Source organism: Somniosus microcephalus, chromosome 1, assembly GCF_052327205.1.
Source record: "Somniosus microcephalus isolate GS21.2 chromosome 1, FLI_Smic_1.0, whole genome shotgun sequence".
In the NCBI taxonomy this organism is placed as follows: Eukaryota; Metazoa; Chordata; class Chondrichthyes; order Squaliformes; family Somniosidae; genus Somniosus; species Somniosus microcephalus.
In genome coordinates, this window is record NC_140987.1 from 97,320,739 (window position 1) to 97,338,377 (window position 17,639).

The 17,639-nt window shown below is 42.6% G+C and overlaps 1 protein-coding gene across 2 annotated transcripts in view; it reads right to left on the reverse strand.

Moving 5' to 3' along the window:
* The window catches only part of LOC147124248 (prolow-density lipoprotein receptor-related protein 1-like), a 136,171-nt gene that overhangs the window by 102,571 nt on the left and 15,961 nt on the right, over nucleotides 1-17,639 (reverse strand). For both annotated transcript variants that reach the window (XM_085984223.1, XM_085984218.1), the window contains exons 14-17: nucleotides 16,988-17,113; nucleotides 4,450-4,572; nucleotides 3,336-3,707; nucleotides 56-178 (exon numbers count right to left, since the gene is read on the reverse strand). In XM_085984223.1, coding sequence (XP_085840349.1) covers nucleotides 56-178; nucleotides 3,336-3,707; nucleotides 4,450-4,572; nucleotides 16,988-17,113 — 744 coding nt within the window. The remainder of the gene's footprint in view (nucleotides 1-55; nucleotides 179-3,335; nucleotides 3,708-4,449; nucleotides 4,573-16,987; nucleotides 17,114-17,639) is intronic.

Consider the following 17,639-nt stretch of genomic DNA (forward strand, 5'->3'; position numbering starts at 1 on the left):
GTAACTCAGAGATGAGATTGTTAATTCTAGTTGTCTAGTGGAATTGTACACTTACCATTCTCACAGTTCAACTCATCACTGCCATCAATGCAGTCTTTTAACCCATCACATTGCTTGCGTTCTGGAATGCAGCTACCATCACCACATTGAAGATAATCTGGTCGACATGTGAGAGGAGCTAAAAAAAAAAAATGACCATTTGCATTTATGGTGCTCAATCCATTAATAGGAATTGAACAGCTTTACAAGAGTATTTTTCTAGATGTACATAATTTGTCAATCTCCATTTGTCTGGCATCTTACTGTTACAAATTCCAGGATAGGGAGAGCAAACGCCATGGTTCTTGCTCCTGATCAGTATCCACTGAACAAGTGAGCAGAATCAAGTTGGGCTATCCTATTCAAATAACCCACCAACACCTCACCACTTATTCCATCAGATTTAAGCTATGTCATGGAGTTGATAGAAGACCCAGCTGACAGCTGCCATCTTGTCAGAATGTAAATTGAAGGAATGTTCTGGTAACCTCTTGCATTGGAAAGTGAATAGGGGTCTGAACCCCAAACTAGATCAATCACTAAACCACAAGTCCATTTGATGTAGCTGGTATTTACTTATGCTGAGCATCCATTGCTTTGTCCAAAGGAAGAACCCAGTGCAGAATATGCACAACCCAACTCCTGTAGCAACTTAGTCATCTATCTACATTCAAATCTTAGCTACAGAAGGAATGTGTATAGTAGCTGCATCAGTCTGGGTAGCCAAAATGGGTAGTTTACAAAAAGATGTTATACCCAATTAACAGGCACAAAGTAGAGCATAACTAATGAACAGAGATCTATTATGCTAGATTTCTGTCTATTATTGTGCTCCATCCTCTAGATATTTCATCAAGACTAGACATTCCCACCAGATACAATTATATTGAAGTTAATCCTAATGACCACAAAATGTTCCTGCATTTTTGCTGGTAAAACACTCAGCTGTCTTTTGATGTTCAGAGCTTTTGGGTGAGTGTTTTAAAGAACCCTAAAGCAGGATTTGCAGTAGAAGTCATTTCTGAACTCAGTTTGTTTCCACTTCTAGTTCACCAGGAAGCTGTGTGCCAGGGTATATGGGTTTCCTAGTAGGAATCCTCCTGCCCAAGAAAGGGAAGCCATTACAGGACAGTGATTATCTAGATACCTGCCCACCCACAATATTCAGCAGAGGCACAGTTAATGTGTATCCAGTTTTGCAGAATCCAAGCTTCAGGCTAGTAGAAAGCAAGATGCAGAGCTGTTGCCAGCAGCTGCAAAGATACCTGCAGTCAACATGCCAGCCATTTTTTGATCCAGGCCAATTGTGCAGTAACTGTCAGCTGCATCCTCAAGTGCTGTACCTCCTTCCAGGCATGCTGGAAGTGTCCTATGGGGAAGGTAGCCTGGAGTAGAAAACAAAACCCTCCCCAAACCAAACACCCTGCAGCCCCCCCACCCCCACCTCTATTATGCCAGCTATTGGTATGATGCAAATAGTTTGCAAAAATAACCTCTGCCAAAGTGGAAATAGAGCATCAGCAGCTTCTAAATGTTAACATTTTTATCCTCATGCTGCCAAACTTTAAATGGTCCCCTCAAATTAAACCACAAGTTTTGTAAGCAGTTCTTTCCCAATAAGCTCCCAACTCTAGGCCCACAAGTGGATGCTGCAAAAAAAAAAAAGTCAGCACACCAACTAGCAAATGGTCCATTTAGTGCCCACCTGACTACACCCAGTTTGCAAGTCTATTCCACTAGAATCAATGAAGATTACTTTGCCTCGGTAAATCCCAACTTTTCCTTGGCTGACTAAAATGTGGAAAAAATACAAAACTTCTCCCCAATTAGCCATGATTATTGAGATAGCCTAAAATTGCATATCAACCCAGTTCCACAAGTGGAAAATCACCTTATGAACATAAAGGGGTATATCCAAGACTAATTGCCTTGTAGGAAGGAGTTGCCCCATTTGTATGTGGCAGATACACAATTTTGGCTATTGAACATTTTGTAGCACAAGCACTTGCATGAAACCATTTACTTAAAGCTAGCCCAGGAATTTGGAAAAAATACCTGGACAAATGATTTTTGAAAAATCTGGGTAAACAAAACCTCTATTTTCAGTTCTTCCATTACACCTCAACCCACATGCCTACAACACAATTCAGCAAAGAGCATCTTTGGAACCAGAGGCATGTACAACCTGAAGTACATTTAGGCAACTTATTTCAAAGATTTGCTAGGGATGGTGTTTCTATAGCTTAATATTGGAAGTCTTCATGAAGACTTTCATAAATCAAAGTAAAAAAGGGAAATTACATTTATAATAAAGGGAGATGTTTAAACATTTACTATTTGTGCCTACTAATGAACCTATCAATATTTATAGGAAGAATTGGATTGGCATTAGCCATTTTGTACATGTCATTACTTAAAATTGCAATAGTTTGGTTCATGAAGTGACCTGCATAAACTCAACTATGATTATCACCACAATGCAGTACTGAAAGATTCACTCTCATTCTTACCACACTTGATCAAGGACATCTTAACTTGGATTAGCTAATTAAATGCATCAAGGTTTAAAAAGTCCAAAATGTTACTGATATGCTTTCTGATCAAGTATCTGTTTGGCTACCTCACTTAACATCCTCAATCTTAATGTAAAAAACCCTTCTCCAATCTCTGAACATGCAGCTACTACAATTGACCACCTCTTGATTAGACCAGTTTAGGAGGGAGGGGGGGGGGGGGGGGGGGGAAAAGAGAGAAATCTGAAGTTGTAGATGTCAAAAGTTCATCAGTACAATTTTGACTATTACTGCATCCATTTGGTAACATTTTAATGAGCCAGATAACTGCATCAGCTTTCTCTACATGAAAAATCAAATGTAATGGGAAGACAAGGATATCCTCATCAAGATAGATATCCTGGCAATTGATATTCCTTATCCACTCAAATTTCAAGTATAAAATGAAATAATGACTTATTAATTTTCATTTGACTAAAATTTTACTATTCCACTTAAAATATTTGAAACAATTGACCTCAATTCAGTCCATAAGCTTTTACCAAAGATCTTCTCAGTTTGTGTCAGTCATTAAAATAATTACTTCTGTTCAACACTACCTAGTGTGACTAGCACTGGCATTCTGGAAACATGCTTGGTCAAGGTGATCAATAATTTGCATTTATATAGCACCTTTAATAAAATGTTCCAAGGTGCTTCACAGGAGTGTTAAATAAAATTTGCTCAATGAGGGATACATACAAATAAAAAAAAATAAAAAAATAAAAAAGTTAGACCACTTACGGCAGTTGACTTCATCACTTCCGTCTTTACAGTCAGTATCGCCATCACAGTACCATTGACTATGGATGCATTCACCAGAATCACAACGAATCTCATTAGGAGAGCAAGTCACAAGAGGAGGAAGGATATGGCCACACTGCACTGGAGATTCATCAGATTGGTCAGTACAGTCAACATTGGAGTCACACACCCAATCCAAAGGGATACATTCAGAACTATTGCATTGAAACTCATGTGAGCCACAGGAAGGTGGAGCACAGTTTTTTTCATCACTTCCATCACCACAGTCATCCTCACCATTACAGATAAATGCCATGGAAATGCATCTGCCATTGGAGCATGTGAACTCTACTGCACTGCATACTAGGTTGCCTGAACAAAAAAACAAAAAAAAAAGTTGATTACAAATATTTTGGCATCAAAACTAGAGCTAAGTGCATCTTCCTTGCCACATTTTCAGTGAGCAATTCTAAGGATAGCATTTTTTTGAAGGACACCGTTTACTATTAAAAAAAACATTTTAAAGATTAATTTAGAAACATTTTAAATCTTGGTTATGCCACAATTAGAATGTTAACCATTTTGGGCACTACTTTAGAAAGGGACAAGACACCAGAAAAAAATAACCAGGGATCAGAGACTTTACCACAGGACTGGGGCTATTCACAAGGGAAAGAAGGTGTACAAAATTTAAAGTTATTTTGATAAGGTACAGAACCACTTAGTGAATTCAGGGGGTTACAAGTTTAAGATCACCAGTGATAAAAGGAGTTAGGAAAGAAGTTCCAAAAATACACTTGTTCGGATGTGGAACATCCTCCCAAAGACTATGGTCGAAGCACAATCCATGACAGTTTAAGGGAAGTCTATCACATGCAAATGGATTTGTTGTGGGGGGGGGGGGGAAAGAATTAAAAAAAAAAAAAAAAGGGACTAGAGGAATATACTGGTTACAGCTAGTGCAAGCTGGACAGCTTCCTTTTGTAATAATTAAGTGACATTTACAATGCATAAAGATGCACTTTATAAAAATCAGGATAGGAAGCAAGAAGAAACTATTCTGCAGCAGAAGTAAAAAATCTTCTGGCTTGAAATAAGCCTGGCATCTACTTACCACAATCATCCTCATCACTGCCAGTATCACAGTCCTTTGCTCCATCACACTTCCAAAATACTGGAATACACTGAAGCGACCCAGGGCCACAGCTGATTTCATTGACAGCACAAGTGCTCATGACTGAAAGAAAAGCATATTATACCTATACTTAGTCACCTTAATTGTCTACTGAAACAGGTAGAATGTCATTCTAGGTTTGACTGTTAGGAGCACATTGCTTTATGGATTGATCTTTGTACAAAGAAAAAAAAAGGTACATATCTGAAAGAATGCATTTGTAAAGCTAAAGAGTCATTCTGAATGTATATCCTTCAGAAACTAACATAGGACAAAAAAAGGACAATCAAAATCATAAGCATCATAGAATGGTTACAGCATAGGGAGGCCATTTGACCCATCGAGCCAGTGATGGCTCTCCCCACCCTTTCCCCATAGCCCTGCAAATTTGCTCTTCAGGTATTAAATTCCCATTTGAAAGCCACGATGGAATCTGCCTCCACCACCCTCAGGCAGTGCATTCCAGGTCCTAACCACTCACTGTGTAAAAATAATTCTTCATGTCACCTTTGGTTCTTTTGAACACCTGTCAAATCTCTGCTCCAAGGAGAACAACCCCAGCTTATCCAGTCCCTCATCCCTGGAACTATTGTAAATCTTTTCTGCACCCTCTCCAAGGCCTTCAAATCCTTCCTAAAGTGCAGTGCCCAGAATTGGACACATACTCCAGTTGAGGCCAAACCAGTGTTTTATAAAGGTTAACAACATCCTTGCTTTTGTACTTTATGCCTCTATTTATGAAGCCCAGGATCCTGTATGTTTAACTGTTCTCAACCTGCCCAGCCACCTTCAATTTGTGCATATACCCCCCAGGGGTCTCTTCCTGCACCCCCTTTAGAATTGTACCCTCATTTATATTGCCTCCTTGTTCTTCCTACCAAAATGTATCAAGTTGCACTTTTCTGCATTAAATTTCATCTGCCCATTCCACCAGCCTTGCTATGTCCTCTTGAAGTGTATCCCTATCCTCCTCACTGTTCACTATACTTCCAAGTTGTGCCATTTGCAAATTTTGAAAGTGCCCTGTACACACAAGTCATTATCAAGAAAAGCAGTGATCCTAGCAGACTCCTGGAGACCACCACTGTATACCTTCCTACAGTCCTAAAAACCACCACTATGGTTTCCTGTCACTTATATCCATGCTGCCACTGTCCCTTTTATTCCATGGGCTTCAACTTTGCTGGCAAGCCTATTGTGGCACTTTAGCAAACACCTTTTGGAAGTCAGTGTACATCAACCACATTGCTCTCATCAACCCGGCTATACTTTACCAAAAAACTCAAATCAAAGCAGTTAAACACAATTTGCCTTTAACAAATTTGTGCTGGTTTTCCTTAATTAATCCACACTTGTCCAAGTGACTGTTCGTGTCCCAGATCATCATTTCTAAAAGTTTCCCCACTACAAAAAGGTTAAACTGACTGGTCTGTCGTTGCTGGGTTTATACTTGCACCTTTTTTTGAACAAGGGTGCAACATTTGCAATTCTCCAGTCCTCTGGCACCAGCCCTGTATCCAAAGAAAATTATGGCCAGTACCTCCACAATTTCCACCTTTACTTCCCTCAGCATCCTAGGATGCATTCCATCTGGTCCTGGTGACTTATCTACTTAAGTACAGACAGTCTCATACATCAATTTTTTTTTTTTTTTTTAAATCTCATCCATTATCTCAACTTTCATTAGGACTTTGACAGCATCTTGTTTGGCAAATAGATGTAAAGTACTCATTTAGTACCTCAGCTATGCCCTCTGTCATCATGCATAGGTCTCCTTTATGGTCCCTAATCAGCCCCACCCCTCTTACTAGCCATTTACATGCCTAGAAGACTTGGATTCCTTATGTTGCTGCCATTCTACTCACTCATTTCCTTTTTCACTGCCCCTCCAAACTTGCTAGAGAGCCTGGTTCTCACTTGTATTCTCAACTTGACTTGTCATACACCCCTTTTTCTGCTTTATAGTGATCTGGGTTGTTATGGTTGGGTTGTCCACTAGGTGGTGCTGTAGCCAATGCTGCTGCTAAGGTCAGGGGTTTTACTTCCTGTTAAGGTCAGCAAAGGTTGAATGCTAGGATGCAGGCCTGATGTGTTTCCCAGTTGTTAATAAAGTACTCGTGTTAATTCTACGATATCACCGAGTCCTTGTTCCACTTAATGGATTTATCACATTTGGCAACGAGGCAACTAAAAGGACACTGCATAAAGAAAAGTCTGCCAGGACGTTTAAACAAAATCACGAGCTAAAGTTAGCTACAAGCTGGAAGAGCATGGCTGCCATGGTAGGAACGGTTTCTGCTTTTGATATTCAAGCGCAAACCTGGGAAGAATACTGTGAAGTGTTGGGGTTTTTTTTGAAGCAAATTAAATAAATGCCAGAAAAAGGAAAGCCATTCTGCTTAGTTCAGTGGGAAACCAAACCTACAGTTTGATGAACAATCTGCTCAGTCCTGAAAAGCTTGGAGACAAATCACTTGTTGAATTAGTGGCCTTGCTAAAGGAACATTTCAACCCTAAGCCTAGTGAGATTGTACAGCAGTTAAAGTTTAATTCAAGGAACAGGAAAGAGGAAGCGAGCGTAATGGACTATGTAGCAGTGTTCCATAAGTTAGCACAAGATTGCAATTATGGGAACAACCTGAAGGAAATGCTGAGATAAGCTAGTTTGCAGAATTATGGACAACCGGGCTTACTTATGAAAAAGCATTGGAACTTGCTCAAGCCAGAGAACCGAGATGTAAAAGAAACAGGGTTCAGACAGAGCTAATGCTACGCAAGTTGTAAGTCAGGTTGTTGTGCACAAGTTCAACATGTGTCAGAAACCACAACGTGAGCATGTGAAGGCATGTTATAGATGCAAGGGCAATCACCTGGCAAGTGAATGCCAGTTTCTAGAGGAAAAGTGCTACAAGTGTGGGAAACAAGGACACAAAACGAGCTTGGGAGCAAAAAATCACCTGTGGAGGAATCCAAACCAAAAGGGGAGGACAGCAAAACCAAGGGAGAGAAGTGAAAAAACATGGAGCACACCACATCAGCAGGGAAGCAGAGGAAGAGGACATGTATAGCATGTTAGAATATTCCAAAAGTGGCTCCCATCACATTGCAACTGACAGTAAATGACTCCAAGGTGAACTTTGAAGTGGATACAGGGTGCGGCATGACCATAATGAACAAGGCAGAGTACTCAAAATTGTGGAACCGTGCAAAAGTTGCTCCCTCATCTTAAAACACAGGTGAACGAGTAATGACATTAGGTACAGCTAAGGTAACTGCAACATGGACGCAGTGGAACAGCTACATGTAGTTATAGTATCAGGTACCAGACCAAACTTGTTAGGTCAGGGCTAGATAAAAGAACTTAAATTAGACTGGGGAGCAGTACATCAAATAGATGCAGGCAAACAGTTGACTTTGCAAGAAGTGTTGAGTGAACATGAGCGTGTGTTCGAGGAACTTGGCACATTTAATGGCCCCCCAGCTAAGATTTATGTAGACAAGGCGGCACCGCCAAGGTTTTTTAAGCAACGACCTGTGCCTTATGCCATGAAGCCAAAGGTAGAGGCTGAGCTTGACCGTCTATCGAGAGAGAGAACATACTGGAGCCAGTGAAATGTTCAGCATGGGCAGCTCCCATAATACCAGTTTTAAAACTAGACAATTTGGTAAGACTCTGGAGACTATAAATTGACTGTCAATTGGGTGTCCAAACTGGAGCAGTATCCTATTCCCAAAACAGAGGATCTCTTTGCAACCTGGCTGGAGGAAAGAAGTGCACAAAGTTGGGTATGAGTCATGCCCACTTGCAGATTACACTGGATGACGAATCAAAGTAGTATGTCACCATAAATACACACAAGGGCTTGTTTACATATAACTGCTTACCATTTGGTGTCTCATCTAGTCCAGCTATCTTCTAGAGGACAATCGAAGGTGTACTGCAAGGGATTCCACATGTTTCCATATATCTGGATGACATTCTGGTGACAGGAAGAACTGACTAGGAGCATCTGAGCACTCAGGTACTAGAGATTGGAGAGGGCAGGGTTCCAGCTCAAGAGGAGCAAGTGCACTTTCCTGGGGAATGAGGCAATGTTCCTGGGACACAGTAGATGCCACCGGGCTCCATCCACTCAAGAAGGTACAAGCACTGCAGGACACCCTTGCTCCTACAAATGTGGCTGAGTTAAAAGCTTACCTGGGACTGCTAAACTATTATAACAGGTTTTTACCAAACTTGTCAACTGTTAGCACCTCTTCACAAACTACTGTGCAAGGAGTGTGGCAGTGGGGAGAGGAGCAGAGGGATTTGAACAGTCCAAGAAACGGATGCTGTGGTCAGATGTGCTGGTTCACTACAATGCAGAGAAAGACATCATTCCCTTGTGACGCTTCACCTTACGGGGTGGGGGCAGTTCTTTCACTGCATGGAAGATGGAACTGTAAGACCAATAGGGTTTATGTCCCGAACGCTAACACCAGCAGAAAAAAAAACTATTCCCAGTTAGACAGAGGGGTTAGCAGTAATGTTGGGTTACAGAGGTTCCACAACTACATATGGCAGGAAGTTCACCATATGCACTGATCATAAACCTCCCTCTTCAATGAAATGAAAGCAGTTCCAGAGATGGTGTCACCCTGGATCCAGAGGTGGGCCGTGACGTTGAGGGCATATGAGTGTCATCGTCTAAAAGGCGGGCAAGTACCATGGGAACACAGATGCCTTGAGCCATCTTCCACTGCCAGGCACACCTATTGGCACTTGTGACTGCAGAGCAAGTAGGAACATGACAGGTAAAGATCCAGTACTGTCTAGAGTTCAAGAATATGTGGTGAGAGGATGGCCACAGCAGCCAGAAGGGGCTGACTTCACACCCTACAGTGTCAGGAAAACAGGGCTGAGTGCAGGATGGTTGTGTGGAGCACAAATGATTATTCCACAGCCAGCACAACAGTCTATCCTAGGGCAACTACATCTGTCATCCTGGGGTCTTGCAAATGAAAGCCTTGGCTAGGAGTTACTTGTGGTGGCCAAAGCTAGATGAGGAGATAGAAAATCTAGTCAAGACATGCAGCACATCAGGAACACCGGAAGGCACCAGCAGCAGCTCCTCTCCACCCCTGGGAGTGGCCAGATAAACCATGGAGAAGACTGCACTTAGATTTTGCGGGTCCATTCACGGGGAAGATGTTCCTCAATCATTGATGCACATTCCAAATGGATGGATGTTTATCCTGTAAATTCTGCTTCCGCCACTACTACTATAGACTGCCTGCGTCAGAGCTTCAGTAATCCAAGGGCTACCGGAGATCGTGGTAAGTGACAATACCACTTGTTTTGTGAGTACAGACACAAGAGTGAGGAAAAATGGCATAGTGCAGGTGATCTCGGCTCCATATCATCCGTCCTCAAAATGGACTTAGAGAGCTGTACAAACATTTAAAGAGATGAAAAAAAGTGTAGAAGGGAGTTTAGCAGCCAAAGTGTCATGGGTTCTGTTCAGCTACAGAATAACACCTCAATCCACCACAGGACTCTCCTGCTGAGATGTTTAGGTCGTAGACTACACTCCACTCTTGACCTTGTCCACCCAGACCTAAAAAAAGGAAAATGGAAAACAGACAAAAAAACCAAACCATGACAAAAGAACAAAGCTGAAGTTTTGGAGGAGATGTGGTCATTACCAGGAATTTCAGTTATGGACCAAAATGGATTCCTGGCTTCATCGACTCAATGACCGGTCCAGTATCATACAAGGTCATGTTGGGAGATGGTAGGGTAGTGCAGAGATATGTAGATCAGATACTTCCCAGACATGGGGAAATTGAAATGAAGGTTCCAGATGCAATGACTGAGGACAGGTTTACCCCCCGTTATCCAAGTGCATCTGTGGTGCCACCACCAGGGACCGAGAAAATTTCACAGGAACCCATTCGTCAAGAGGGAACCATCGCTGCAGAGTCAGATACTCTTGAGCACTGCTCAGGAGCAGCTGGTGGCTTCACCACAAACAAGCAGGGACTTTACTGTTACAGTCACTCACCATCCACCAGAGATTGATACTGACCTGTTAGATTCATCAAGTATGGAACATGGTGAATGGAGACTTCATGTGACCCTTAGGAATGGTTGTTAGTTAATACATTCATACTGAAATCTCAAGGGGAGGGGGGGATATAGTGATCTGGGTTATGGTTGGGGGTTGTCCACCAGGTGGTGCTGTAGCCAATGCTGCTGCTAAGGTCAGGGGTTTTACTTCCTGTTAAGGTCAGCAAAGGTCAAATGCCAGGATGCAGGCCTGATGTATGTGTTTCCCAGTTGTTAATAAAGTAGTTGTTAATTCTACGATATCGCCCGAGTCCTTGTTCCACTTAATGGATTTAGCACAGCTTAATTCCAGGGAGCTGACTTTGGTTGCCCTACTTTTCCCCCCCTCATGGGAAGGTACCTTGACTGTACCCAAACCATCTCTTTAAAGGCAACCCATTGTTCCATTACAGGTTTGCCTGCCACTGATCAAATTTACCCAGGCAGATCGGTTCTCATCCCACTGAAATTGGCCCTCCCTCCTCCAATTAAGTATTTTTATTCTCAATTTCTCCATAGCCAATCTAAACCTCATCACTGTTCCCTAAATGTTCCCCTGCTGACTCTACTTGACCCACTTAATTACCCAGAATCAGATCCAGCAATGCTCCTTTCCCATTGCCAGAAACACTGATCAAAAAAAGTTCTCTTGAACATAAGAAATTCTTCCCCCTCTACCTTTTACACTATTACTATCCTAGAGTCTGGAGTTTTGTGCTAACAATGAGGCCATTTCCAAAGTCTGCACATGCAGTTAAGCACAGAAATTTGGAAGTTGCTGTCAGATATCCTGCTCCTCCATAGGATGTGATGAAACAGTCCTCGTCAATAGACTCAGCATTGAAATCAATGTAATGGTTTGAATTTGGGGGGTACATGCTCACTAGTTCACCACTAAAGATGCCAGAAAAAAAAAAAAAAAAAAAAAAAAAAGTTAGGGCCATGCATTCAGGTGCAAGTGAAATTTTTAACAGCACGATAAGTAATTACTGCCAAACAACTTTTGGCCCTGAAAATTTAATTTTACAAGTGTGGAGTCTCATTCCTTAAGTACATATTTTTTCCCCCTTCTCTTCACTCAATCCCATCCATCTTTCCAAAACTATTTCTGTACATTTAAAACCAATTATAATTCCTACTTTATACTTCCTGATTTAGACTAGAGAATCAGACATGCAATCCAATTGCTTGAAGAGCCTCGCTGTTTCTTGCCCCTACTCACTGGCCCTAGCAGTCCTGAAGGACATGCTGCCAGACTGGGCCAGTGGCAAGAACCAACAAGAAAAACTATACTTGACCTCATTCATCTACTTGTCAAAAAGGTGACCACCAGTCCTTAATAAAGCCTCTTCACATGGAGGATACACTTAATGTGTGGCACTACCAGCATGCTAAATGGGATAGATTCAGAACAGAACTAGCAGCTCAAAACTGGGCATCCATGAGGCACTGTGGGCCATCAGCAGCAGCATTGTATTCCACCATGATCTGTAACCTCAAGCCAGAGAACCAACCTTGGCTCAATGGAGTGCAGAAGACAATAGCAGGAGAAGGCATACTTAAAAGCAGTGCCAAACTACTAAAGCTGCAACAGGACTGCATACATACCAAGCAGAACAGCAAGCTACAGGCAGAGCCAAGTGATCCACAATCAACAGATAACACATTCTGCAGTCCTACCACATCCAGTCATGAATGGTGGTGGACAATTAAACTACTAACAGGAGCAGGAAGCTCCATGAACATTCCCATCCTTCAATGATGGCAGAGCCCAGCACAAGTGCAAAGACAAGGCTGAAGTGTGCGCAATCATTTTCAGCCAGAAGTGCCGAGCAGATGATCCATCTCTGCCTCCAAAAGACCCAGAGAAGTTAGTCTTCAGACAGTTTGATTCACTGAGATAAAGAAATGGCCGAGTGCACTGGATACAGCAAAGGTTATGGGGCTTGGCAACATCCCAGCTGTAGTGCTGAAGACTGGTGCTCCAGAACTAGCCACGCTGTTCAGTACAGCAACATTGGCACCTACCCATCAATGTGGAAAACTGCCCAGGTATGTCTGGTCCACAAAAAGCAGGACAAATCCAATCTGGCCAATTACCACCATCAGTCTACTCTATCAGCAAGTGATGGAAGGTGTCGACAGTGCTATCAAGCAGCACTTGCTCACCAATAACCTGCTCACTGATGCCCAGTTTGGGTTTCACCAGGACCACACTGCTCCAGACCTCATTACAGCCTTGGTCCAAACATGGACAAAAAGAGCTGAATTCCAGATGAGGAGAGAGTGACTGCCCTTGACATCAAGGCAGCATTTGACCAAGTGGCATTAAGGAGCCTTAGTAAAATTGATGTCATGGAATCAGGGGGGGGGGGGGGGAACTCCACTGGCTGGAGTCATACCTAGCACAAAGGAAGATGGTTGTAGTTGTTAGAGGCCAATCACCTCAGCCACAGGAGTACTTCAGGCAGTGTCCTAGGCCCAACCATCTTCAGCTGCTTCACCAATGACCTTCCCTCCACCATAGGGTCAAAAATTGGGATGTTTGCTGACAATTGAAGTGTTCAGTTCCAGAGAATGGATTAATTAACAATCTTGATGTAAGAGGCCCCTTGGGTCAGTGTGATATGATCGAATTCTTCATCAAGATGGAGTGAAGTAGTTGACTCAGACTAGGGTCCTGAATTTAAATAAAGGAAACTACGATGGTATGAGGTGCAAGTTGGGTAGGATTGATTGGGGAATGTCACCCAAAGGGTTGATGGTGGATAGGCAATGGCAAACATTCAAAGGCCACATGGATGAACTACAGAATTTGTTCATCCCAGTTTGGCATAAAAACAAAAAAAGGTGACTCAACTGTGGCTAACAAGGGATATCAGGGATAACAAGATCCAAGGAGGAGACATAAATTGGCCAGAAAAAGCAGTAAACTTGGATTGGGAGCAGTTTAGGATTCAACAAAATGAGGACAAAAGGATTACTAGAGGGGGAAAATAGTGTGTGTAAGCTTGCAGGGAACATAAAAACTGACAAAGCTTCTATAGATGTGAAGAGAAAAAGATTGGTGAAGTCAAGTGTAGGTCCCTTGCAGTCAGAATCAGGGGAATTTATAATGGGGAACAAAATGGCACACCAATTAAATACATATTTTGGTTCTGTCTTCACAAAAGGAAGACACAACCTCCCAGAGATGTCAGGGAACATAGGGTCTGATGAAAGGGAGGAACTGAAAGAATCAGTATTTGTAGGGAAATGGATGAGATTGAAGGCCGATAAATCCCCAGGGCCTGATAATCTACATTCTAGGGTATTTAAGGAAGTGGCCCTAGAAATATTAGATTCATTGCTGATCATCTTCCAACATTTGATGGAATCTGGAACAGTACCCATGGATTGGAGGGTAGCTAATGTTACCCCACTTCAAAAAAGTTGAGAAAAAAAGGAGGGAATTACAGACCAGCAAGCCAGACATTAGTGGGGAACATGCTAGAGTCCATTATAAAAGATGCAATAGCAGAGCACTTGGAAAACAGTGACAGATTGGACAAAGTCAACATTGATTTACAAAAGGTAAATAGTGTGACTAATCTACTGGAATTTTGAGGATGTAACTGGTAGAATAGATAAGGGAGAACCAGTGGATGTGGTGTATTTGGACTTTCAAAAGGTCCTGCATAAGAGATTAGCATGTAAAGTTAAGACACATGAGATTGGGGGCAAGGTATTGACTTGGATAGAGAACTGGTTGGCAGACAGACAGCAAAGTTGGAATAAACGGGTCTTTTTCTGAGTGGCAGGCAGTGACTAGTGGGGTACCGCAGGGATCAGTCCTTGGACCCCAGTTATTCACAATATATATTAATGATCTAGACAAGGGAACTAGATGTAATATCTCCAAATTTGCAGAAGACACAAAGCTGGGTAGGTGTGCGCTGTGAAGAGGATGCAGAGAAACTCCAGTATGATTGGGATAGGTTGGGTGATTGGGCAGAAGCAATAGAACGTGGATAATGCAAGGTTAGCCACTGGTGGCAAAAAACAGGTAGGCAGATTATCTGAATGGCAATAGATTGGGAGAAGGGGGGGGTGGGGGGGGAAAAAAGAGAAGTGCAATGAGACCTGGGTGTCCTTGTGCACCAGTCGCTGAAGGTAAGCATGCAGGTGGCAAATGGTATGTTGGCCTTTGTAGTGAGAGGGTTGAGTACAGGAACAAGGATGTCTTGCTGCAGTTGTACAGGGCCTTGGTGAGACCACATCTTGCCATGGAGTGCAAAGATTCACCAGGCTGATACCTGGGATGGCAGGAATGACAGAAGAGATTGGGTCGATTGGGCTTATACACACTGGCGTTTAGATGAATGAGGGGATCTCATTGAAACTTATAAAATTCTGACAGGACTGGACAGACTAGATGCAGGAAGGCTGTTCCTGATGGTTGGAGAGTCCAGAACCAGGGGCCACAGTCTAAGGATAAGGGGTAGGCCATTTAGGACAGAAATGGAGGAATTTCTTCACCCAGAGTGGTGAACCTGTGGAATTCTACCACAGAAGGCAGTAGAGGCCAATTCACTCAATATATTCAAGAAGGAGTTGGATATATTTCTCAAGACTAAAGGGATCAAGGGATATGGGGAGAAAGTAGAGACAGGGTACTGAATTTGGATGATCAGCCATGATCTCATTGAATGGTGGCACAGGCTCAAGGGGCCGAATGGCCTACTTCTGCTCTTATCTTCTATGTTTTATTCACAACTGCTCAGGTAATGAACAGTCTGTGCTGACATGCAGCAAGACCTGGTTGAAATGCAGGCTGGAGTTGATAAGTGGCAAGTAACATTTGTGCCAATCAAGTGCCAGGCAATAACCAACCCCTCAACATTCAACAGCATTGCCAAATTCACAGCACCCTAGGGGTCACCATTGATTAGAAAATTAACTGGACCAGCCACAAATAGTGGCTACAAGAGCAGGTCAGAGGCCAAGTATTCTGCAGTGAATGACTAATCTTACTTCCCAAAGCCTTTCCACCATCTACAAGGTAGAAGTCAGGAGTGTGATGGAATACTCTCCACTTGCCTGGAGGAGTGCAGCTCCCACAACTCAAGAAGCTAAACACCATCCAGGACAAAAGCAGCCTACTTGATTGGCACCCTAGCCACCACCTTAAACATTCACTCCCTCAACCACTGGCACACTGTAGCTGCAGTGTATACCATCTACAAGATGCACTGCAGCAATTTGCCAAGGCTTCTTTTGCAGCACCTCCCAACCTCTACTACCTAGAAAGACTAGGGCAGCAAGTACATGGGAACACCATCACCTCCAAGTTCCCCTCCAAGACACAGCATCCAGACAGAAATATCACTGTTCCTTCATTGTCACTGGGTCAAAATCCTGGAACACCTTCCCCAACAGCACTATGGGAGTTCCTTCACCACAGACTGTAGCAGTTGAAGGCAGTGGTTCACCACTACCTTAAAGGGCAATAAATGCTGGCCTAATCAGTGACGCCTACATCCCATAAACAAAAAAAAATTCTCAAAAACCACAGATGTCCTGTAGAGGGCATAGTGCTGGATCAGACACTGCTCTACTCAGAAGCCAAGAAGCACAGTGGCATAGTGGTTAGCACTGTTGCCCCACAGCGCCAGGGACCTGGGTTCGAATCCGGCCTCGGGCGACTGTCTGTGGAGTTTGTACATTCCCTGTGTTTGCGTGGGTTTCCTCTGGGTGCTCCGGTTTCCTCCCACAGTCCAAAGATGTGCGGGTTAGGTTGATTGGCTATGATAAATTGACCCTTTGTTAGGGGGATTAAATACGTGGGGTTATGGGGATAGAGTGGGATATGCGTTGGTGTAGGGGTTACAGGGATCGGGTGGGATATGTGTCGGTGCAGGCTCGATGGGCCGAAATGGCCTCTATCTGCACTGTGGGGTTTGTGTGATTTCTGTGAAAACTGGGCAGCTGTCAGCAAGGTCAACAGCAAATGCCAGTCACCACTTCTAGGCCATTTTTAGTAAGGAAACAAGGAGTAGACACTGCAGTGAGTTTGATTTGAATGACCAGTAAACTGCTCACTAGGAATCAAACATCAAGGCTGCCTGAATAATATCCAGGCAGAATGGCAACTCCCATTTTGGGAATGTCATTAAAATGGACTAAAGTTCAAAAGCAAAAAGCAGTACCAATCTTCAAACAGATTTAGGAATTCAGTGTTCACCAGAATCATTGAAGGGCCTAATGAAGTTTAATTATTTTTGATGTAATCAGTACACATTTGCTCACCACCCAGGCAGTCAATGTGAAAATTACCTCCTATTTCAGCTTTTACTCAATCCACAATTTAACTGAGAAATGAACTATTTTTATACAATAGAAAATACTTACAGCACAGTTCTGGGCTTTCATCAGATCCATCTTCACAGTCAGAATCGCCATCACACTTCCATTTACTAGGTATGCATTGTCCATTGTGGCACACAAAGTCTGATGCTCCACAGGTGGTGGTGGTAACTAACAGATGAAAGTCAGTCAATTAAAATAAAGTCCTACTTAAAACCTAGCTAACAAGTAACCCATGAGAGAAAAAGTGAGTGGTTTAATCAATCAAGATTTGTATCCAGGCTGGACTCTATCTCCCATAGTTCCAATAGCACTGGTTATTGTTCCAGTAGCACAAATTAACACTTAGATTTACCTGGACAAGTGCTCAGCAAACTAGCCATTTACTCCATCTATCAACAAAAGCACTTCAACTTTAAGACAAAGTAGAAGAAACTGGCCTATCAGACAGAAGTAACTTTTACCAAACACTGGAGCAATTTGGAAAGGAACTTTAAATCTGTGCTTTGCCTTGAACCTGATTGATAGGGTAGCATAACAAGATTGTACTGGCATTTGCTTTCTCTTCCTGCTTGATGCATTTAAAAGTGTATAGGCATAAGGTTTTTGTACTTGCCTGCAGAATCAAATTGTTTAGCATGCAATAATGTTTAGATTGATATTCTAAATATGGATTAAAAAGCTAAAGTTGAGAACA